The sequence below is a fragment of the Falco cherrug genome, chromosome 8 (genome assembly GCF_023634085.1).
Source record: "Falco cherrug isolate bFalChe1 chromosome 8, bFalChe1.pri, whole genome shotgun sequence".
NCBI classification, from domain to species: Eukaryota; Metazoa; Chordata; class Aves; order Falconiformes; family Falconidae; genus Falco; species Falco cherrug.
The window spans coordinates 46500548-46526312 of record NC_073704.1 but is presented as its reverse complement, the minus strand read 5'-3'; the positions used below and the strand labels follow the sequence as shown (position 1 = coordinate 46526312).

Genomic DNA, 25765 nt, shown 5'->3' with positions numbered 1-25765 from the left:
GCAGGAGCTGACAGCTCTCCTGTAGCTACCCCAACCAGTCCACAGAAGAGATAAGCATCTCTGCGATAAGAATTTACTATAAACTTACTTTTGGCAGAGCTCACCATTAGGGAAATTTGTAAAGGAGAACACTGTACAAGGTGAATTTAATTATTGTCAAGGTACTTACCAACCCCTTCTTTCTGACAGTCCCTTCCATAGCGGGTCTGTGCGTACCATTCTTTCAATCAATTTTTTCCATAGCATTCCCTCAGAGATGACTCTCTGCCATTCCTTACATACCAGCTCTGCTGCACAGAGTGATCTGGCATCAAGATAGGAAAGGATGTTTTCTGCTATGTGATCTAAGCCTTGCTCTACAAAGAAATAAAGGCAATCAAAACATCAATCACTTCAGAGTAAACTACAAAACAAGCTTTGCAATATACATTCAGAGAAAGCCAACACAGCTTTAAGGCACTAGAGCAACACGATGATTAAGTCACCATACATAAAAGCACCAGTTACAAATGAATCCAAACAGATACACCGAAATATCTCTAATGCTTTACTCCTTTCCCAGCAGTCTGCCTAATGGACTGTCCCATCTTCCATTGAGTCAGAACAAGCACAAGCCAAAATTCACCACAGTATGCAAGTAGCAGAAAGCATTTTGCTTTTTCTGGGCACACAGAACCTGGACTTTTTGAGCACATAATGTACTGCGCTACATGATCCAAAAAAGATGATCATCTTCAAGCAGATATTTTATTAAGCAGCAGTAATAAAAAATTAAAATATAGATTATTTTACTGTACCCCTACATATAACAATAGGTAGTTCAACTCAGCAGAAGAGGAGACTCCACAGGAACAAATACAGACATATCCAGCAGAAGCATAAGCAAGGATTCTGCAAAAACTTTCTTGCATCAAATGCAAGGACATATTTTCTATTTAAGCCCTGCCTATAATCTGCAGATGCCAAGTCCACTCCTGAATTTTGTTCAGGACTGGTGGTAGAGCATACGCCAGAGACACCATGCCCTGCAGCCCAGTGTAGGAAGGAGAAATCAATGAGTTTGACAGTAATTTGTCAATCACAAATGCTGCTTTAACATTTAAGGCAGTTAGCCTCACTCATGGTTTGCCGCACTTGGGAGACAGCAGGACAAACCTACCAGAAGCTGGTGGGTTTGAGGCTTCCCTTCAGCTAGAGAAAACTTCAAGAGGGACAAATTTCTTGAAACATCTTCAAGTTGAGTAAATCAGACTATAACATTCAATACAGCATTTGTTTTGGGACCGATGGCTGCAATTGCTTCTAGTATGAGAATCAGCTAAGAAAAGCCCAGGATCAGCAGGAGTCAAGTAACCTTCAAATAATGAGAGGTGGTGACAGCTCAGCTTCTGCACTGTAAATTCCAGTGCAAAGTAAATTTAGTTCAGCTTCACAAAAGATTTCCCAATGTATTTACAACAGGCATATGAACAGATATTATCTTAGCATCTTTCCTGTGTCTGCTGCTCTCCTACACTCAGGGCGCACTACCTTTTACAGCAAGGGAGTGATGTGTGTCCATGTCCTGCTAATGTGACAATGCCAGCTTTACCAGGCCAAAGAATGAGCTCTACAATGTACTACAAGAGAACTCCCAAGGAAAACAACATTACTGCAAATGAAAGCCCTTTGGCAGTACTCAGACATTGCAGAAACAGCATCACCATGGTGACTGCCATACTCTTTAACTTCACCTGCAGGACAAGGTGTGCTGGTCACCAAGCAATAGTTACGAGTGGACTGGGGTAACGCTGACTTTCATCGTGAAGAACCTAGCTACCAGAAGCAGCTTATTAACCCCTGTGATCCTTTGATATCATGGCAAGGTTAGTTTTGCATATTAAACGCATTCAACATGCCAGCAGAAGTTCAAATACAGCAGAATTGGGGTCCTGCCCATTGATCCAGGTCTACGTAAGGCCATGTGCTGCAATGTATCATTTCATAAATGTCACGTAATACTTATCCAAAAGCACCAGGTACTGAAGCCGAAGCTGGTAGAAAGCATAAGTACATCAATAAAGATGATGAATACAGTAAGCTGCCACCACAGATCTATCAAGACATAGAACAGGTGGAATGCTGCATGTGTTCCCTTAAGGTCTTTGCCTAGATCTTGTCTCCCACTGAGGGTGTTAGATTTAAAAATGTGATTGTAGTTGATTAAAGATACCTACACAGAAACCACTCAGATAACATACTTGCACTAAATTTAAAATAGCAACTACACTTTTCTTGTTTATGTTCCGACTACAGTGTCATCGGTCCCACAAAAAAATCACTGGTAATCTGTTAACTTATCTCAAAGGACCTGCAATTTTGCTTTCCCAAAAGCTCCACTAAACCAGAGATCTAGAATAACTTTATTTTTGTGAATAATGTATGCCAGTTGGCCAAGCATGAAAAAAAGAGATACTCTTTCAATCTAGGAGACTATGACCTTTTTAATTTTCCACTTTATCTCATAACAGCCTACTTTAGGCTTGAAATAGTCCTCAAAAATCAAAGAAACTACTGTTAATTTTTTTAAGAATTAAGAAAGTGTGCTCATATAGACCCCTACTGCAAGCTAAATTTGGCATGGCCTTCCTAAAAATGAACAGCAGTAGAAAGGAGAAACCAATACATGTAGTTGAAGAGCATTTGTTCATTTCTTCTACATAATCTAGAGAACTATAAAAAGGCTTTAAAAAATGGTGAAAGCTCCTACAATGTAAATTGGGTTAACGCAAATTTTTCAATACCAGTCATAATAACAGATTCAAATAACTGAAATGAAGGTCCAAATAACTGGTGGGTCTCAAATCCAGCCACTTCCAAACCAGCACATTCTCTCCCAGCTACACCATGTCTCAGAGCAGCTTTGAACTGCACCATCTCCTACATCACTGCTTTGAAGAAAGCACCAGGGCATTTAAATACATTGTTAAGAGGTCTTCCAGTCTGCCCCATCCCAACCTTTCCAGTAAATAACTCTCAGATTCTAAATACTGTTTACTTAGGATATATTTATCTTACTGCGATGTGATTCGAAACAGTTCTCAAGGTTTTTCCAGAAAATCCAATCATTGCAAGGTCATTTTCAAGAGTTTGTTTAAAATCATGAATCCTTGGGTATCATGGAGACAAACTAATTCATTGTGCAAAACGGAGGACAGCCAGATAAAAATAAAGAAAATAAATGAGTCTGGTCAGTAAGCACTTCTTGGATTTTGAAGGTTACAGGTGTGAACAAGGCACATGCCATGTTTTAAACAGGAACAGATCTAACAGTTATTTTACAGTTCAGTACAAAATAGTCACATTCAACAATGTAAGATCAGTCTATACAGAGCAAGTGACTGTCTAGTACATCTACAATGCTGTAATTACACAATAGTCCTCCTCGTATTTTGCCAGCACAGAGCACATTACGTTTTGAAGAGGAAGAACTTTCTACATAAATCATTGCAGTTCCCAAAGCAAACAGCACAGATGATATGGCAATTAACCATCGTAATTACAAACTCTGTATTAGTAGAGCAGCACGCTGAGGTTCCTGTATAAAAGGTGTTTAAGGCTCCCGCTTCACTGTGTCATTTTTCTTTCAACAGCCGTCATACAACACCTGAGGTTAGATTGCGCTCCGCTCCCTCTCCAGAGCAGCGCCTGCACTATCCTCCCAGCATGTGCACCATAGGTCAGGGCTAAAGGTGTATTAATGTTTACCCCACACAGGGATATTTAGTCAAATCACTGGCTAACAAAAGCAACAATACTGCTAGGAAATGACAAAATTGATAATTCAGGTCAACCAGCATCTGGCTACTATGTTTCAAAGTTACTAATTAAATACAAAAATGAATGACTGCAAAGTTTGGAAGACGTTAGAAGAAACTGGGAATAAAAACCAAAGTAGGTTACAGTTAAACCAGCAGACCCAGAAATTATTAAAAAGAGAGGAAAACACCCTGATGCCAACAGTATTTCTGCAAAATGTGGCTGAATGACAAGTGCACCAGCTTCCAGCTCTCCCAGAGATACAAAGATGATGTGAAAGGAGTTTTTAATGGGCAGTGGCATGGCAGAAGAGCTGGGGCACACATCAAACTAAACTTTTCAGCTGACCTTAGTTCCCCTTTGTTAGAAGAAAAAACACATTCCAGCCTGGGCTCCAAACAAGCCGGTAGTACAAGATACACTGATGACAGGCAAATCTTTCAGTGTCTGCACTTTTAAGGTGTAGAATTCTTTACTCATGCATCTGAAAGGTTGTAGGTGAATGAGCAAATGAATGATGCATAGTTCATCCAATAAACTGCCTGTACAGTCACAGAACAGCTGCCCTTAAGCACATTTTTGGTCAAAACTGCTACTGCTCTCCAGTAAAGATGGGACAACAGGATCCATGCTGAACAGGTACCCACCTGCTGGATACTTTTCTCATTCCAAAGATGGGAGGCATAATTTTGCCCAACTGGCATAAGTAAAATAATCATCACATGTATACAAACCTTCTTAGACAAGGAATGCTTAAGTGCTTTTAGCCATAAAGCACTAAGCAAACCATAACCCTGGACTTACTTCAACCATGTATTTAAAGAAAGGTTATGGGACAAAGTAGCCATGCTGGCTTGCAAAACACCTCACTTATAGTTCTGAGCAGTTTCTGAAATGTAAAAATTATGAACAATTCCCAAGGGAGAAACTGACAAACAGAAGATCTTCAAACTATATTCACGCACAAAATAATATTTTAAAAGTTTATCTGTTACTGCCATCTCCTGGCAGCAAACTAAATCAGCCTCTCCCGAAAGAGGGATGAGAGCTCCCAGGAGCTGTAAAGTTACCAATAACCAACCTAATAAAAAGGCTACATTGCAAGGCATCCTTTGAAGGCAGCCAGTGCATGGTTCTGTGGTTGGCTCTTGGTGGGTTTGAGGTTTTCCCACCTATTCCACCGTACCTCTAGTATCTTTCAGAAGACACTGAACGGGTCAGCTTGAGAGCGGAACTTGCAATGCTTTTCAGAGTTAGGACTACTGTATCACTTGTTTTTCGATAGTTTTTGAATCAAGCACAAACACTTTAGGAGTTTAATATACAGCATATTCCATTACTAGAAATCCACATCGTATTTTAAATCCTTTGTGCGAGTAAGAATGTACATGTCATTTAAGTAGCATTGAAGAATTTGATTTGTATTACAATTTTGAAACCATAAAAAGGTATTTGGATCACAAGACAACATACACCAGGGCTTGCTTTCCCCATCTTAAGACCTTTTAGCACAAGGCAAACACAGGATTGTTGAAGTCCATGGTTTTAATGATTTCCTATACAGAAATGAATGCGTCCATGTAATACAATGTGTGTACTCAGCAACTTGCATTCAACTGCTTTGTTTTCTTTTCCTTATGAATTATTTTTCAAAAAGATAGTACTCCATATTAAGAAAAATGAGACACAACAAAGCAGGAACATTTTGCAATTGTTCAATCTTTCACAAAACTGCCTTTGAAAAAGCAGTAACAACCCTCTGACAAACAGTTGTGAAAACCTGGCTCCAAAGCCTCCTCTCAAGCTTCAAGTCTAGAAATGCAACCTGAATGACCAAGGTGCCACCACCAATTCATCCAAAAGCTAAGCCTTTCTTGGAGAGATCACTGTTGCCATTTCTGGCTGTCAACAAGCTGATGTGAAGCAGAGGTGAAGAGCTGGCAGAGGCACCGGGGCATTAATGCCATTTCCTCAGACAGAGGAGGTACAAAAGTCACCCCCCGCAGCAAAGCCTCTGCTCCGCCTGGGGGAACGGTGTGACGGAGACTGCTCCAGAGTGCAAACAGGACAGGGTATTGCAATGTGTTTGGTGCCTTTCTGTGGCATGTGCAGAATTCAGAAGTACCAGGCTAACACCCAGGTCCCTCTCAAAATCCAGTTTTAAAAAAAATCATTTCACTGTAACATCAGACCAAACATTTAGAGACAGGGCTAGAACATGTTCCCAAGGACAGTAACTCTCCAAATAAAGTACCAGGAAAATCTTCCTTCCTAAGGTCAGTTTTGTTTTCTACAGGTCAGGAATGTTCCTGAGAAGATCTAGACTTGACTGCCTATCTACAGAACTATCAGACTCAGTGTCTGGAGAGACAAAATCCAAGTGACAAGTGCTCCGCTTGTTTTTATTCACTTCACTAACCCAAGGCTTTTTCAGGCTCCTGCCTGTGGTGTAATCCTAGTACCAAATGCTCATTAACCTTTACCTGAACTAAATCCAGGTTTTCCATAAAAGTTAACTGCAATGAGCTACCACATCTCCACAACAGCCAGAGCATATACATGTATGCGCATCGGTCTGGGACTGTACACTTTACACACACAGCTTGTTCATTATGAAACCATTGAGTTTTAAGGATCAACTGCAAATTACCAGGCAGAAGCCCTTTATTAAGATGCATAATTTTCACAGTTCTGTATTACACTGGCCACAGTTAAAACCAGATTTTTACAAAGTCAGAAACTCAAGTGTTTCCTGATGTTAAAATACGGCAATCTCTTCTGTGACCACACGGAGCCTTGAAAGTTGCATACTGAGCACAAATACACAAATGCTTTGCCACCAAGTCTATTTTAAGATTTTTACTGCTTGCAAAAGTGCACAGATTTAAATTGTTTGCATTAGAAAAAAAAAAAACATCAAGTAAAATATTTATCCTACTTAACACAGCAGAAACAGGTCCAAAGCACAGGTAATTACAGTGGGCCTATCTAAGCATTTCAGACAACATACAGGACTAAGTTTAAGACGCATTAAGATCTGAAATAGCTGCACATACCTATTTTACATTAAAAGATATAAGCATTCAGTTTCATAAACAGTTTCTCCAACAGGTACTAAAACCTATCAATTTTCTACAGTAAAATGCATCTAGCATTTATTGGTTCATTTTCCAAAGAAAAATATGCTCAATTCTTATGCCTCTACAAGAGCTTTTGCAGTTTTATAGAAAATGCTGAAAAGTTACATCTGTTATTGATTATAGGTACCAGATGAAGGTTTGGTTGAATTTCAATAAGAAATTAAAACAATTAAAATCCACAGGGATTTCAAAGCTCAATGTGTAAATATCACTTTGTATGAAAATGAAACCCAAATGTGGGATGTCAACTCTATAAAACTGACTAACATCAGATACGAAACAGTCACTTAGATCATCCAACTGCACAGGCTTTCATTATTTTAGAAACACATTTCAGAAGAAGCCTGGCAGGGTTTTACTTGCCTGACACAGTGTATAGCGCTCCTATAGTTCTAACACACAAAACAGATATGGAAGGGACTTTCTTTCCTAATAAAAGGTGATGAGGTAGTGCTCAAGGGTCAGAGTTGCAATTTGATTAAGGAAGAAGCAGAAGTTGCATGAGACCATGCAAGGAGTGTTAAGATCAACATCTTAAAGATAATTAAGAGAATCAAAAGCACAGTAGTGACTTAAGTCACTCTCGCAATTACGCTGTCCACCACGTACCACTGTCTTTTGACAGTTGTTTTTCACATGCTAGAGGAAACACTGTTGACAGATGTGGAAAAACAATGAGCATAGGCTCATCGATGAGGCTTCTGAGTCACTCTCATCAACAGGACTTGCAACAGCTGATACAGTATTAGCCATACTCCACAACTGTGATGTGCAGTAAAAAGCCCAACCACTGCCCAACTTGTAAGGACAGATCCTGCAAACTAAACGTTTTGCCACCCACTTATGGAACAGCACAGCAGAATTATCACTTTTTTCCACTGAAGCGAAAAGAAGCCAGATACCACAAACATTTTCCATTTTTCCTGCATCCTCACAGGTGTAAAATCAGTAAGGATAGTAGCAAGCAAAGACTATTTCCATGTACAACAAAAGAATTTTGCTTAAAAGAAGTGAGACTATCTTTTTAAAAGGTAGTACTGCACTGTTATCTTTTAATGTGACATTAGTTCAAGAGGAGATTGATTTCAATCAGCTCAGATTAAGTTCCTGGGTCAATTTATACAGATATTCCTCACACACCACATCACCTTCAAAAAGGGCTGGGCATGGGAACAGTTCCCAGTATTTACATTGTAAAAAACAACAAAAGTTGTTCCGAGCAACTGAAAGAAGGAATCATGGCTGGACTACAGAATAAAAATCCACAAGTGCTTTCGCTCTCGAGTCAGTAACAAGACCAGACAAACCAGATTCACTCATCTAAGCAGGCAGCTTTTTATTTAAGATTTAGGAAACTCAGAACAAAACTAAAATGTAATGAATGAATGAAAACACCTTTATAGTATTTTTCTACACCTATGGTGTCCATATGAAAATGGAATTTAGACCAGAGCTTGCAGAGATACAACTTTAGCAACAACTCAAGTTTCAAATTACACACAAACTAGTCTTCCGGATATGCTACTCAAACTACTTTTACATGGAACAACACTGGCATCCAGTGGCCAATTCAATTAATCACAGAAGGGAATGATTTCAGCTACCCTCCTGCCCTTCTTTTAATTAGGAAGCTTCACTTTATTTATACAAGACAATCTCAATCTGAAGGACATTCTGAAAAGCTGCATACACCCAAAGAATTAAAAAAAAATATTTATAAAAGCACCTCTTGTAAAATAAGGATTAGTTTACCTGGTAACGCAGTGATGAAGTCCCGTTGTAACATGGGCTTCAAGTAAGAGTTAATATGTCCATGCTGATAGTGACACATTCGTGAAATAAGATGTTCCACAAATTCAACTTGATCTGATTCAGACCACTGGTCAAAATATTTAATACACAAGTCTTTTTCCTTTTCGTAGTTTCCTTCCGATGGTCTTTTTCTTGAGACAATCACAGATGAAGTTCCATTACTTATCTGTGTTTAGAAAAGGAGTATTAGTATTTAAACATAAAAAACAGAAACAGCTTTATAAAGAACTCTCTCAAGGAAGAGTATGTGAGAAGATGCAAGCAAATAATCAAAACATTCTCAAAGCTACAAGTTACACCATATAAACTTCATCTTCCATAGATAAAAGATCAATGAAAGGACTTTGCTGGTAATTGTAACTCACTTCTTACACTGAAAGACTTGAATTCTCTTACACCTCTTACCATTTAAACAGCAAGGAACTTAACTCTTTTCAGAAGAAACTTTTCCAGATTAAACCAGTGATTTCTGCTGCATATTGCAGTCTCCCTCTTCAAATTATTTACTCGGGTTCCAGCAGTTAAATTAATGCACATTTACAGACATGCTGACATTGGATATTAATATTCTAATTAACACAAAAATTCAAGACCTTTATGTCAGTGTCAAACTGCCTGGCCATAAATGAAAACGGACAATTACACAATATCAAGGGCTTGCTTTGTTTTGGAAACACAGCTCATGTCAATGTTTGGGACACACACATAAAAACACCATTAAAATCCTGGGAGCTTTACCTACAGATAAGGATGCTACAAGAACACCACTCCAGGACTCATTACTAATTAGTAAATAGAACCAACGATTTATGCCAGGCTCTTCTGAGCCCTTCAGGAGACCAAGAGAGCTGTTGGGGAACAACTGTCAGCTCTGAAATATTCCCAAACTTCTTCAAAGCAAATGGGTTGCAAGTGCTTGCCATGTGAAGGTGCTGAAATTTCCCTTTTAAAGGACAGTCACATGCTCAGAAAGGTTGAACTGTATCTCAAGTATCCTTTGATGCAGAATTGGCCTTCCAAGGTCAGCACAAACTACAAAATCTGAGAAGATCTAGTAATTTCTCAAGTATTATTCATTGGCATTATCCTTCACTTGAAGGCTGAGATAATTTTAGGATGATACAATCAACTACATACAAGGACGATTATGCAGATGCAAGATTTGGAAGTTTCTCAAAAGCAGGAATGTACAAAATCATGCCAACTCTCTTTCCACGCAACTGTTAGCCCTACCTGCCATAGGGTATTTTTCTTTGGAGACTCATCTTCATTCTGATCCTCCATTACTGACGTGTTCTAGGGGAAAAAAAAACCAAACGAACTTCAATTTCTTTATTCTATGGTAATTCCTTGCTCTACAAGCATTATGAAAAAGCAAATCAACTTAACAGATAAAATTCACTTTCCCAGTGAATAGAATTATCAAAGATTTCTGGCCAAAAAAACCTGGGTATTTTGAATAAATTCCCCTTTTAACTGACATGTTTATCAATTCCATTTACTGTAAAGATAACTCCCCAACCCCTCTTCAGTTTCCCTTGACAGGTTTTCATGCAGCCTTTCAACGCTTTTCTCACTGGGAAATAAATTCACTTTCATCCTACTCAAGCCAAAGTAATTAAACCTGTCAAAGTAATCAACCAGCACTTTCTGCCAAAGTTAAATTGCATACATCTAGTTAAAAAAAAAAAAAAAAGAAAAAGAAAAAGAAAAAAAATCACTATACACTACTTCATGCAACAGAATATGTTGGTTTTGTTTCCTAGCTCTAGCTTACCACAAGGAGGAGGGACGGTTCTTGCAGAACGTCTTTGTAATACCCTGCCACAGTCTGTGTCCTATAACCCTTGGCAGTCACCATCTCTTTCCTTGGCAGTCACCATCTTTCTTTACCCTGACTTAATTACAGTGTTCTCCCCACATTATAACTGCTCCTCCCTACTGTTTTCTTCCCTTTTGTTCGAGAACAAGAGATGTAAGAATTTCTACAAACATTCAGCTGCAAATGTTTCTTTTACAGCTTACCTCAGTTTTTCAAACTCTTAACTTAATTCTTCCCTTTTCCTTTTCTTAACTCTCTGCTCCCTTTTGCTGTCCATAACACAATTACCATCTATTTCCACCTACTCATTGGTACCCCACACCTAGGCAATTACCGCTCATTTAGCTTCCCACCAACCCTGTCCTCCCTATCATTCGCCCCCAGGAGACACCAACAAACTGGCAGAGGGCTATTGTGAAAAGCCCTTAAATGTCTTAAAACATTGCATTTATTTCAGCCTTCTCCCCTCTTACCAGCTGTCTCAGTAGAAAGAGGAACAACGCACTCAAGTGAAACACATGATGGAATAAGTCACACAATTCCTTTACTCTTGCCGTCACAGATTATGGATTAACTCCTTAACAACTACATCCATCCCCATTCAAAAAACACAATTCCACTCAAAAGCATTCACTGCTTCCTCTCCTCCTCGTGTAAGGGATGTACCACACCAAACCCAGAAAACCCCCAAGATTACCAGTATTACCCCTTCAGGCAAGCCTTCCTCCACCACTTGACTACACTGCTTTGTCTGAAGTTTACCTTGAAACCTTTTCTGCCTTGCAGTAAGGTATGAAAAACCACGTATCACGTGGACAAAAGATTACATTATAAAAACTATGTCCACTGGGTGATGGAAGAACTTAAGTATATCTAGTTACAACACACATGACAATGACAAAACACAAGCCCAGGAGATGGCCAGAGGCAGCAAAGGTTTTGTGTTACTCCACAGATACATGTATTTTAGTGTTTCTGGACATACACAGAACAGTAACACTGGAAAAGTAAACGCCACATTCCACATTTTCAAAATCATACTTCCTCAATTGCCATTCTAGTTATTCATAACTACAGACTGTTCACAACCAGCGCTACCACTTATGTGCACATGGTGGGCGAACGATGCTCTCCTGCCACACGGTGCCACAAGAAGGAGCACACATCAGCCACAGACTCACTGGTACCCAACTGGCCCACACCAGTTACATTATTCTGGAAAGCAAACATGACTCCAGAGAATTATGCAGGGCTTTTCTTCATTTTATTTTAAATTTGAATGTGTAGAAATACTCACTACAGTGATTATATGTTGTTAACTGTTTTCAATTAGTATGTCCTTAAATGAGTAAGAGCATGTCATCCCTTTTGCAGCTGAAGGCTAAATATATGCATCGATCCTGTGAGCTAAGAGCAAGGAACAGGACCTCTCATTGAGAATATCAAACGTTGATGGCTTGGGTCAGCATATTCACAGAAATCTCACATGATACCAACTTAGCTCCAATCTAACTTCCCTTCGGTAGGTCATGGCAGGACTCTACCACTGTTTTCTTCTGCTCCTTGGTTGGGAAGTACCTTCAGAGATCATCGCTAGCTTTCCCTGGGATGCAGGATAAGAACTAACTCCTAAATGTCACATTTTTTCATTCTAGGAATCCATAATAAAACTTGCAGAGCAGCACTGTAACGCAAAACGGGCAATAACACAAACTTCACCAAACTGAGCAAACTTCCACGCTAAGCAGATTACAGAGCAAAGTTTTGTCTTTGGTGCACACCTATTCAGTTCTACCGTGGCTCTGTTGCTGCCTAGGTAAAGAAGACTGGGTGGCAGGCTTTAGGGACATGCTCCATCCGTGGCATGTCCACTGATACAAGGGAGAAGTAGGAGGGACTGCACTTCTCCTACCCCTTGCCGCTTGTCCCTCTTCTTTCAGAGCATCAGAGCCCACTCCTGGCTAAGATGACAGTGTCTTAGATCCACAAATGGGTGACCTGGCACAGGCAGTACTGTTGCTGATATTTCCATACCCTCTCAACATCTGGGCTGTGAACATGAGGGCAGACTACACAGACTGACTTTTAGGCTGGAAATTTAACTCTGTATTTATGCATTTAACCAGGAAGTAGGCAGTTGTGTTAGTTTAATGGTATCTACTACCACCTCATTTATGGTGTTTTCCCTCTTTTCCCATCCTAAACTCAGTCCAATTTTCTTACCATATTTTAGAGCTTGAGATTTTAATCCTTCCTTCATTCTTTTCCCTTCTGCTCCCAAATATATAGTTTGTTTTCCCTATTATATCTTCTCTTCCAAATAAATTTGCTCTATTTCTGTCTTAAACAATTTTTGGGTCATTCCCCTGATTACATACATCCTAGGCTATAATGTGTCTCTAAAGCACTTAAGCCTACTAGCTGAAGACTAAAAGATGGCCAGGTGAGGATCATGTCCTGGAAAAAGCAATTAGACAACTCTAATCTGTCCTGTACATCCACAGCACTTGGCAAAAGAATAATTTCAAAATTCCTAACAGCTGGTGTCACTAGTCCTTGCTCAGGAAGGCCTCCAGCTCTTGTGCAAGAAGATAGATAGGCATCCCCAAGTCCAACTCTTCCCTTCGTCCTGCTGGTCCCTTCTCTCCACGTGTACCTTGTTGTTAACCTCACCCACCCTCTATATAAAACTACCGTGCTGCCCACCCCACCTCTGCAGGTTTCCCAAGTAGCTTTTTGGTGGCGTTAACATGGACTTGACTTCATTTCCCTGCAGCTCTGCTGCTGAACAGCATCAAGACCTGCAAACTGTGACCTCTCATTCCAGTTACCCTAGCAGGGCCGTCAGCCCCGGCAATACGAGCGACCTGCGCTCGCAGGCTCTGAAAGAACATGGCTGATTTTTCACCCCCACAACACAAGAGCCTAGCAGCTTCTCACAGTGGAAGCACAGCCTCTAAATATGGTCAATTAATCCTGTTTGTAAGTTCATTTTTTCCAGAAATTCTTGTTAAGTTGCTCACAGCTCTTGCGAGAGTAGAATGATTATTTCCAACCAGCTGTCATTCCTTAATTAGTCAGCCTGGAGTAAGCGCTCTCCATCCCCTACTGAGAATGGCAGCAACAGCGAAGTGATAACAATGGGTCTAAGCAGAGATGTTTTCCATTGCCTTATAGTTGTTATAACCCAACTGAATAAAGTTACACCAAGAAAAGCCTCTGTCTTTTATTTTCACTAACAGTAAAACCAGCAATGGCAGTAAAATTTACAAATTGCTCTACAAGTTGTAGTTTTAGTTTTAAAAGCTTGTTTCCTGAAGATTTGCATCTCATATTCCTTGCCTAGTTCTGCAGTAACTTCAAGCCTTCTTTAGTCTTTCTGCTCCACAATACCGCAAGTCTTTGGGATTTCTGAGATGCAGATGAACATGGCAAACAGGTTCAACAGTTTCTTGGGGAGAAAGAGGAACTGACAAGCATAATTACAAAAAGCTCATTTCCTTTGGAGATTATGAAAAGCTTCCAAATTAATAAAAAAGAACAACCATGAATGATCCTCAAAGGCAAAATATTTTGTAGGTATTATAAAACTTCATGAATCGGTTTCAGTGAAGATCCTTAGCTACTTGGTAGCAACTAAAACCGGCATCTCAAGCGTAATAGTTCCATGTATATAGGATTGTACAACATTTGGTGCAAAAGCACCTAAGTTTTTCTGTAGATGAACGGCACTCAGCCTGCAAGGCTCATCTCACTCATGACAGATATGAAAAAAAGCTGCGTCTTTTCTAGCAGAAATCTATCCTCCACGGGCTAACCAGATTCCTACCAAATTTGTCTTAGCTATAAAGCAGGTAACACTTGGGTTTGCACCATGCTTCAGGACTTGGGAGTGCCTTCAGTCACTTAATTGACTCTGAAGAGAAACTGCATGGTGCAGCTTTGTTCTTTAACCCAGTTTTAGTGCCAGTATCTAGAGAGCAATTACAGAGGTGATAGCAGTAATCCTGGGAACTGGGACAAGACACACGAGTTGCAGGAATAGTACCTAGCAAGGCAGAGAACATTGCTAAGTTTCTTTGATGAGAAACTTTTCCCTATCCAAGAATGGACTCCCAGGATACAAAGAATGGATGGACAAAACTAGACAGTAGCTGTGTTACCTTGGGGGAAAAAAAAAAAAGGCAGTCTTCAATTATTGTATTTTTGGCTAAAACGAAAGGGAAAGTGATAGAAAACAAGAACTACTATTTTCCCACTACCCTTGAGACTACACCAGTAATTCTGATCTGAGTTAAAGACTGAGCTATGTCTTTAAAATCTGATTTTTGACAAAATTCCCTACTCACTGAAAAGCATACCAGGAAATTTCACTTAAAATTACAAAACAAGCAAAACTAATCAAAACAGTTCAGCTAAACAGACTCTGATCTCCTTTAACAAATCACATCTACATCTGACCTTAGAGAAGCTGAAGAAACAATTTTAAAAAATAATTAACACATACTTGGATATCTTGAAGTCAAACCAAGCAGATTATGCTTGAGCTCCGTGAACTCACATTGCCTTCTGAAGCCAGCTCTGCCAGCACAAGGATTGCTGAAGGCATTAATTACACATTCACCCAGAGGAGGAGAGGAATCCACCATCCTGGGTGGCGACTGGACCACATCAGTAAGGAAAAAGCTGGGGAACCACCTTTACCATCTGAAAGCGATGAGCGTGTGTCCCTCATGGCTTCCTGCTTTTAGTACAGACAAAAAACCCCGGGTGGTTTAAAGCATTTCAAAGTGAATGCAAGCCTCTCCTTAGGATGTCATGGTCACTATTTTCCAATCCAGGAACCTGTTAAATAGCGTTTAATAACAACAACTTGACACTTGATCAGGAATATGAGAGGATTTTCTTCTTTTAACTACTGAGAGCCTTAATATACTGTAGCACAAGAGCTAAATGAAGTTGGAAAACCACTACTTAAACTGCACAAGATGCACCAAACCCCTTACATATCACACCCCTCAAAATCTGTAGATATACATCTGCAAAGAAATACAAAAAATACTACAGTGCTTCCAAACGCCGGGTCAGAAATAGGTGGTCACTGACAAAGCATCCTAACCACTGCAAAGACTCATCACTTCAAAAAAATTTCTTCAGAAGCATAGCCATAGGCTATATACAGAGGAACAACATAAAAGATTCCATGTCAAAGGAATCTGTGTAAGAAGGTATGGACGGTTATTCAAATCGGACGTCTGGCTCCACAGAGAAGACAGCACCAGCAACAACCAGCTCCAGCTTATGGGTTTAACCTCACTCAGATTGCCTGTACGAAATGGTTCCTTGCAATATTTCTCCATTAATTATGTACTAAGATAAAACACATCTTTTTTTTTAATTTAGAGAGATAATCAAGTGATACCTTTATGCAAAAAAAAAAAAAAAGAAAAAGAAAAAGAAAAAAATCCCTTCAGAAAAGTAGAAAAGAGAGCCCACAGCCGAATGATTTTCCAAATAAAGACTCTGAAAATATCTGATGGTAGATAAACTCGATCCGCTGTCCACAGTCACTATAAAGCATTGGAAAAGAAAGCTCTAAGGTTCATCCAGTTAAACTTGGTTTAGTTTTAGGTAGTCCTACAAGCTTCCTACGAGCAAGGAACCACACTCAATGATTCTTACAGATCCCTTCCAACTTGAGATATTCTATGATTCTAACTTGAAAGTTAACTCTGCTGACCACGGACTTGTCTATATTTGACATCTGTGTTAGTAACTGCTAGTTTCAGCTTAAATTAGCTGATTTATATAAGCACTTGGGATCTGCACAAATTAAACTCAATATGCTCCATTTCTTACCTAGCTAGCTACTCTGCCAATTGCCAGGTTTTATTTTAGTGCAGTTATTGCTGAAAGTTCAAACAAAAATAGACTTGAAATACTAAAAGAGTCTACCAAGATCCAACAGCTGAAGGCAAAATTAGAAAAGAAACCCTTAGGCTGAAAATAAGGCATCATTTTTAATTGGCCTTTGACTAACCACCAAAAAGCGTACAGGAAGATGGGGTAAATTCAGTACCAGCACACAGTTACCTAGTTTGTGTTTCAAGTCTCTAAAAAGAAATGCTGTAGTTTGACCACAAGCTGTAGATACGAACTTTTTTAAAAGATACCCAATGCTTTCACATACCCAGTCTGACACCTCTCAAGGGCCCATCAGGAAGTTTTGTCCAGAGCAGTAAATCCCCCAAAACCAACATTCTCCTGCTCCTGTCACTGCTCAGAGAAACAAAATCTTCACCTAAATGTTCCAGAACAGTTATTTCTATGGGTTCAGAAGACTACAAGCAGGTACTAAACAAGTTATCTTGTTTAATCACTAATGCTTTGATGACTGGCAATTAGTACCACTGATTTCACTTTGTTTCTGAAGTATGTCTTCACCTTAACCTCATTACAAAATTTATTTGCTGATCTGTAAATAAGTAACTGCATACCTTTTAATATTCAGTATGTCTGGCTTAACAGGAAATTAATCTCAGAAGTCAGATCAGTATGGGCTGTGTCCAGATAGGACTACACTACGTAACTTGTTTGTACGTAATTTCATTTAAAAACATGATCAACAGTTTAGAATTACTCTTCTGATCCAATTCCATGAAACACTAAGCAAGGGCTCTGACTCCACCACAGAGCTTTTGGTGATGACACATCCTTTTAATAGGCATAAAACTGCATTCTGAAGCCTGGCAGAGCAGTTAATTTCTTAATTCATACCCCAACCTGCAAAGCATAATTGCCAACGAAGTAAGAACCGTAACAGCAAAATCACTCTGCTGGCTTTTAGAACTTCAGAAATAGTGTAATACAGGTTCTCATAAATTTAAAAAAAAAAAAATTAAATATATATATAATTTACTGATTAAACCTTAAAAAAAAAAGTAGGTTGCAGTAAAAAAACAAACAAAAAAGTGCTACTTTTGTCCAAGTTACCAGCTATTTTCCAGCATGTCTGTATTTCCACTGAGCAAACTGGCATCACTAGAAAAAAAATATAACTATTGCAATCCCAAGAGACATCCAGTGTTTTCAGCAGCAGGTGTAGTTTCTAAAATCAGATGGGGAAGATGCTTTTGATCTTTCAGCCAATTCAAGTCGTCCATGTCTTGGGGTTTTTGTAAGTACATAATAGCTTATTACTTCTTAGGGGCAGGCTTACCTCAACAGGTACTGCGGGATCACGTCTAACATATTCCTTGCGTAACCATTTCAAAGACACCCTAACTCTCATTTAATATTCTGAACGTCTGGAATAAAGAGTCAGTAATCCAAAACTGCCTGTATCCATCCTATATTAATATGTTGTATTTACAAGGACAATGAGTACCGAATTGTGTAATTGTAGCAGTTTGATGACTCATCCCTGCACCATTCCGAGTACCCAACCATGAAGGCTTGCTAAACTTGCGCATCATGCAAGTTATTTTGCTGAATATAAATATGTTGAGTCCCAAATATATACATATTTAATCACTTTCTCTACACCTGCCCCTCAAAAGTACCATTTTATGCAGAATCAGCTTACTAAAAAAATGGCAAATGCAGTTTTAAATACAGCTAGGCGAGGTCTGGGGGCTACATTAAGCCTTGCTGTAACATTTTCCACAGTGACTACTTGTTCAGCTTATGCTGGTAGTTGAAAAAATACAAATCAATAATAATAACAACAACAAAATCTTAGGATGTGGAAGAGCAGCCAGCAGTTAAGGGGTAATCCAGCAAGTCTTACTGCAATGCTCCACCTGAGGCTTACTGATCACGTTTTACTTCAGATGAAAACTGGCTTTATTTTCCAACCGGCTGGACTCTGCAGCCCTTTCCCAGCCTAACAGGAGGTTTAATTATACCTTCAGCTTACAAGTGTTGCTTTTCAGCTGTCTCAGTTCATGCCTTGAACTATATGGTCACTCAGCCTTTCTTGGCAGATACTGGATGTGTGCAGTAGATTAGCAGTCCACATTCTTGCTTAGAGCAGAAAAATCTCAATACTTAAATAGTATATTAAAGCAGTCATCAGGCTTATCGTTCCTAGCACTGCAAATGGTTGCAATCACTTTCCTAAAACACTTCCGAATTAGCTTTCACAACTCTAGAGTATGAATACCCCAAGACAAACCCTTTCTGCCTGCAAATGATAATTTTAACAGTAAAACGTTTACATCAGAAATATAGCTATGACGAACTGGCTGTAGAAAGATACACAGACACTAGGAGCAAGGTACTGGGTTTGGTTTGGTCTGTTTTAATTAAGAGAAATTACCTCAAGTTCTCAGCTACAATTCCTATTATTGCTTTTGCACTGACAATAGCACTAATGGTTCACCTAATTGATCCTCCAAATAAACCTATTCAGGCAGAACCTATGTGCACTCTAATCTTAATCCATCACGAAGTAAAACAGTTTTTCTGTATGTTTAAAACTCAAGGGAAACTTCCAATTGCATGATCTATACAGTGAAGTCACTGAAACTACTGAAGTAAACGCAACATGTTTTCAGAGCTTCCACTGCATCACGGGCACTTGCCCCACACTACGTATTTGTTCAGACCATGTGCATCTACAACTACACCAAAAGCTACCTTAAATAACTGGATGTTGTTACGCAGTTAGCAGGACTAGACGTCAAGCTTTTATTATTATTATTATTATTACGAAAACATTAAGTAGCATTTACTACCTTAGAAACTGTCTCAATACCTAGTAAAGAGCCCCTTTAGTTTTTATTTCCTATATAAACAAAAAAATCCCAAATAAAAACTTGAGGGGAAAATACTGGCTCAAGATTATAGCAACTTTTATGCCAGAGCAGATGCAAAGAAACCTCTTCAGATCCACTCATCTATTCATTTATAGGACTTATAAAAGGAAAACAATTTAGAATGTTGCATTTCACTGCTGACTGCTCAGATTAGCACCTCCATCATAACCACTTTAATCGAGGAATTTAAGCACGCCAACAGCAGCTGATTTCAAGGACTCCATAAGCAGCCAAGACTTTTTCAAGCTGACTGATGCATCCCCGCAACACACTATTTCTACATTAGCATTCATGTTTCAAAGTCCTGAACCAGCTTACACACACCTCCTACCAGCCAAGTAGTTCAAATGGAGTACCATTTCCAAAAGCATTTGCAGTGTGTGGACACCCCGAGTCAGGTGCAAGGCAAAATTCAAATTACGCTTCACACTGTACAACGCTGCATACAAAAGCTGTAAGTTGTACATTTTTTTTCTGCATTATGTTCATGTGTAAATAAGGCAGAAAACACATTACCCTCCCCTACACAATTAATAAGCCTGTTAAGTATTTCAGATTAAAGGTAGGATAAGTAACATCTCACAAGCAAATTTCAGACTAAGCTAGTAATTAGATGACTTCAGATTCATCAAAAATAAATTAGCCTATGTTGAGATTAACTACATCTGCAACTTGGCTGCCTGGTGTAAAGGTAAAATAATTCAAGGGTTATTCCTAGATTCCCAGAGGGAATTTAGGTTCAGATCTCTGCTACTAGCTCCATGTGAAACCAGCTCTGTCCAAATGTAGTTACCTTGACATGCCAGCCAGAAGACTGGCACAACCCTCACCCAACACAAAGGTGGCTAAAAAGCTGTATGAGACAGGACATTGATAGGCATCAGAAATACAGACACTGCAGCCAGTTAAAGACCCAGATCAATAAGCCATTCTTTCCAAAGCCTTATTTTTTTTTTCCTGATATCCACTAATGCTTAACACATGCATTGGTGCTTATTACCTGATTCTTTCCCTAAGATCTAGAAAAGATCTGCAGTCTTAAACTCTCCAGTAAAACAATAAAATGGGTCAGAAGGAATGGAAGCAGCAGACGTACTTCCAGCTTGAGAGAACTGGCTGAGCAACAAACACAAATACCACATATTCTTCAGTTATGTGTGCTTTGATAATTAAAAGTAAGTAACTCTAAACAACTACAAATCCACAGCTATGAACTCACTTGCATTAAATAATATGACAAGATGACTGGAGAACCAAAATAAGCTGCAAGCTTCAGTTACATGTTCAATACTTTCATCCAAGCACATCTTATGTATTTTTTTCCCTAATTTTTTGAAGGCCAGGTTCTGGCACTAGTTTCTCTACATCCCTTCTTGCTTTCCCTGGCCACCAGAACTACATCAGAATTTATTCTCATTCTGTGGCTTTTTTTGCTCTTCCCCAAGGATCAGCAAAACTTTAAAATATTCTGAAAGAGGTTTCTATACAAACTTTTTCTGTAAAGGTTTTCAAAAGGTTACTCAAAAACACTGAGGAGTCTGAAATAATAAAATTGCAATAGCCCTCAATTATTTGTCTTTTGCAAAATTGAAAGCATTTGCACACAAAAGAAATACAGAATAACGTAGCCACCACAACAAAATATTCAACAAAACTAAAGCCTTAAACCAGTCAGCTACTCCAAGAAGAATCCCATGCTGTTGTGAGTCTGGTTTTTTTTTTTTTCCTCCAAAGACGTACGGTAACATATTCCAGATTTGGCAACTCATGAAACTGTTATCAGTCCATCGTAACTATTCAGGAAATCCTAATCACTCATTAATTGCCTGAAACACAATCTTTTGCTTACACACAATTTCAGTGTGTTTTTGTAATTGCCGATATCCAAGCAACCAAAAACCTGGAGAAAACCTTATCTCAAAAAAGGCTGCAGACTAACCTCAGCTAAAGAAAGAAGCCTTCAGTAATAAGAGATGTTAAAAAAACCATGCGCAAATCATTTTTTTCAAATACTCACTCAGCCTTGCCTGGGGTTAGGCAGACATTCTGCATTTGAGTGCTGATTTTATCTAGGTATTAAAAGGAATGTGCAATTGCATAATTTAGATTTCACATGATTTATATAATGGATGTCTAAATGCTTCTGACCCATCAGGTCAGCACTACTTCTCCCCCTGTGACTTCAAGCTACAGTTGATTAACACAAAAAGTACATCATTATAAGACTCTACAGAAAAGGATTTGAGAACAGGAGGAACAGCTGCCCGATGTCCCAGGTTCCTCTTTTTGGAAGATTATTTTTATTCTGTATCACATCAGTGACTTACTTTACGTTACAGCACACCATCTTGTAGCAGCATAACTGAGAGGTGGTAAGCTGTTGCATGGGGGCAGCAGATCGAGAAGGCAGTGGACAGCTGAAACCAACATATTGTGCAAGGAAGATTTAAAACCAAAGCTGTGACCACCGCAGCATGCCAGCAACCATCTCCTTACTTCCTGAAGACAGCTGGGTTTGATGTCACTTCAACGGGAAAACTGCTGTATGTTTCTTTTACTTCTGAACAAAAGGACAGAATTATACGAAGTTCCAGCTATGGTTTCTGTGGCTTGATCTGGAATCTGAAAGGGCTTTTGCTTCTGACAAACTGCACTGAAGGATAACTTTGAAGTTTGCTGGGCTCAAAAAGAACTGAAGAGATAATGCAGGACAAGATAAAAGTCTCTACTGTAGAGTGATGACAATCACTTAGCAGCAAGCATCCTGAATTTTTACTATTCAGGTACTGAATTTAAAGGCATTTGACCTAATTCTTATCATTTTTCCCAAAACATGTACTCAGATATAAGCATGAGACTTTCAGATGACATTTGCTCCAACAACCTGAGCTCAACTGTACAGAACTGTACATGGATTCCTGTAGCATTACTGTAAATATTTTTTCAGTATTATATGCCTTGAATAAATTCTCTAGTTCAAGTATGTTCAAATGCAGACAGAAGTACTATGATTTTAAAAGTTCAAGTGTGCATTCAAAAGATGTTTGCATTCATATGCTTTATAGTAAATATTTAGCAGTTTGTTTATTCAAAAATAATATAAAAAAGTAGAATGGATGCCAAAAAACCTCAACAGGTTAGAAGCGTAGCTTGGATCATCCCTAAAGCCTAGCTTAATAATTGCATCAAAATCACAAGTGAATTGAGGAATGCAAAAAACATTTAACAATTAAAATGTGAAGAGTTTGGCTTCAACAGCTGAGAGTTTCTAAAAACACCAATGCAATGCCACTGAACAGAATTCAATACTTGCAAAGTAAGTGGAAAGGCTGGGATGGAGACAACCTGTATTATTTCTCTACGGCAACAATGTCAACTCTAACTTTTGAAGTATATGTAAAATACACCTGTCCAAAGCACTGGGAGGCCATCCTGTGCCACAAAGTAACGCCTTTCCCTAGTGGGGCTTTGCAAGTACGGCTACTTTGCCATAGAAATATTATGCAAAGTAGTACAAGGGTTTGGTCATAGTTCCTTCTTTCTCTGCTGTACCACTCTTCCATACCTGACAGATGGATTTGGTAAAATTTGCTCAGTTCTGGTGTTGAGTTTGTAGACAGCCATCCCACCCTCGATGCCGACTCCTCTGATTGATTTGGATTCTACCACCATTTCAAAGGATCACAAAACCCAAACCACATTTGTGAAGACTCTCATATGCCACAGCCTTGAAGACTCACATAACTTATCAGATGCAAATACGGGAGGCCCAGGGAAACCTAGGAATGGCCTGCCTGCTAAGCACCCCAGGAACTTTTCACACTGAAAGAATAAATGCCCTTATGATGATGACTCCTACAGTGGAACCACTAGGACCAGCAAAATCACTACTAACACTGGTATCAAAAATGCTCCTTAATTCCCCACAAGCAAGAGATCCAATCCTCCTGCCAGCGTTGTTTCTGATAAGAAGTTTAACAGTGCTATGTAAAGACACCACACAAATGTAATTTCAACATTAGTGAGAAATTTTTCATTATATTTTTCTGTTTCCTGGAAAATTCTTCCATGGGAAACAGACCAAACACCTGCAAGGAAGAGGACTATATCAAATATACCAGGAATAGACTGCCTTGCATTTTCTTCCCTCTCCAAAGAAAGACTTCACTCCCTCCCAGCACAAGCATGGCACTACCAGAAGGCAGGCAGAGCGCCAGGCACATTACCTAGCAAATTCCTTTGCACCATAACAGGATCACATAGCAAACCCCCCCTCTTCTCCAAAAGAGGTTGAAAAAACATAAATACAAAGCAGTGGCTAACAACATCTCTCCACTCAAAGACATACTCTCCTGCAGATACATCATAAGAGGTATCAGGAATAACAGCTCCTGCCCACTACTTGCGAAATGTATTAAGCTTGATGTGATTGTGTTAGCTTTTATGAGGAACAGAAATCCATGTTCGAAATTATGCTCATCTGTTGCAGCTATAAGCAACGGGCTGTGGATTTACTGAGGCAAGGTCTAGTATCTTGTGTTGATAAATGAGTCCATCGTGAAGAAACATACTTGCATCCTTTGGGACATACCCTTCCCAGTCTGAGAGACAATAGACTGTGATCTCTACATGGTACAAGAGAGAGACACTAGCGAAAGCCAGAATAACTAGGAGTACACCCAGGGGAGTAAGGACTGGATCTCTAAGCTCACATTACTTTTTCTGCATTCACAAGTGCCTTCTACAGCAGACAGCAGCTTAGCAAAATATCCAAGAGGGAGTCGTATCACCACTCCCACCTAATCTCTGTCATAAAGATTACTGAGTAAATTACTAACTTTTGAACACCAACAACTTCTGAAGAGAAGACAAAGGTGAGAGAATCGCACACCAACTAACAGCCACAAGTGAAATAACTTGAAAAAGCTGTTTAGAAAGAGAACCGCTTCTGTTCAGGCTTCTGTTCAAGCAAACTTGCAGCCCGGGGATGAAGCATATGATCCTTAGTGCTCTCTAAAAACTGCTGAAAACAAGAATCCAAAAAAAGCACTCATAGATACAAAGCTGTTTCTACTAGCAAACCCCTCTACCCACAAGCAGGAAAGTTAGCGCTGGCAGCACTCACACAGCCCCAGCCCAGAGAGGCCACTGCAGTGACCCCAACATGTGCAGTGGTTTTCACAGCCTGCGTGCACCTCCCGGCCCGCAGCTGCCACGTGCTGCGTGCTTACCACAGACCAGAAGGAATACAGACGGACTTGCTCGGCAGAAGTCATAGGCAGCTACAAATGACTGATGTACATCGTGTCTGGGGATAATTAGGAACCAAAACTTACAGGTATTTACCCCATTTGCTAGTCTTCTGACATCAGGGAACATGCTTCTGCTCCTCAGCTAAGGAAACTGAAGAGGAAGAGCTCTGGTTCGTAGCTCAATACTAGCTCACTGGCTGAACATCTGAAGTAATCTACTAAGTAATCACTCTCTTCTACTTAAAAATAAACAATATGAATTGACCATAAAGAAAAGGTCTCTCTTCGTGCCCCTGAGAAAGAACAGGCTTAGTTAATAATTAAAGTCATAAAAACGAAAGCACACAGATATACAATGGATGACTGAAAAAAGTGCTTATCATAACACTTTCCTTCAGATAATAAATCATGCTTAGAAAAAAAACAATCCCTCCATATTATATTTACTTCTCCTACTGATGTCTAGCCCTAGCAAAAAGCCATGGGCACACCATCAGGAAGCAGCACCCCAAGCCACAAGCAGAGCCATACTGGGTGCTCAGGAGCCCACAGCCAGAGCAGCGAGCCCAGCTTCGGGCCCCCCAGTACAAGAACTGCAGTGGGATACTGGAGTGTGATCTGCTGAAGGTGACCAGGATGGCTGAGCACTGGAGCACCAAGAAAGGTAAAATGCAATGTTACTCTTTGCAAAATATTTGCAATATATGCAACTAACACCAAATCCAGCTGTCACATCAGTCCGCAGTCTGCCACACACACACGCCAAGAACTGGGGAAAAAAAAGATATTATGAAAACCTGCTGAAAACAAAATCAACTTCATTAATTATGAGAGGAGCCTCCAGCTTTGGCCAGAAGAAGCAACAACACTGGAAGCACTGCTACCGATTAACGGAGGGAAAACTGGACAGTTTCGCATCAGATCTAGAGATTAGGTAATTCAGGGCATCTCACTGCACAAAAAGGCAACAGGCCTACTGCATGGATCTCTTTCATTGCTTCTACAATGCTATGCTCAGCTTTAAAGCTGTCTTAGAAAGAAGTCTGTTTAAAACAGAGGGGCAAGCACAAATATTTCAGGTCTTTGAGAGAACATTCTGTTCCCTTAAAGAAAAGGAATCAA

General features: G+C 39.5%; 1 protein-coding gene across 4 annotated transcripts in view; it reads right to left on the bottom strand.

The window, feature by feature from the left end:
* Positions 1 to 25765, bottom strand: part of FBXW11 (F-box and WD repeat domain containing 11) — a 74680-nt gene that overhangs the window by 25872 nt on the left and 23043 nt on the right. For all 4 annotated transcript variants that reach the window (XM_055718022.1, XM_055718024.1, XM_055718023.1 and 1 more), the window contains 3 exons: positions 9984 to 10046; positions 8691 to 8916; positions 170 to 356 (listed from right to left, as the gene is read on the bottom strand). In XM_055718022.1, the coding sequence (XP_055573997.1) occupies positions 170 to 356; positions 8691 to 8916; positions 9984 to 10046 (476 nt within the window). The remainder of the gene's footprint in view (positions 1 to 169; positions 357 to 8690; positions 8917 to 9983; positions 10047 to 25765) is intronic.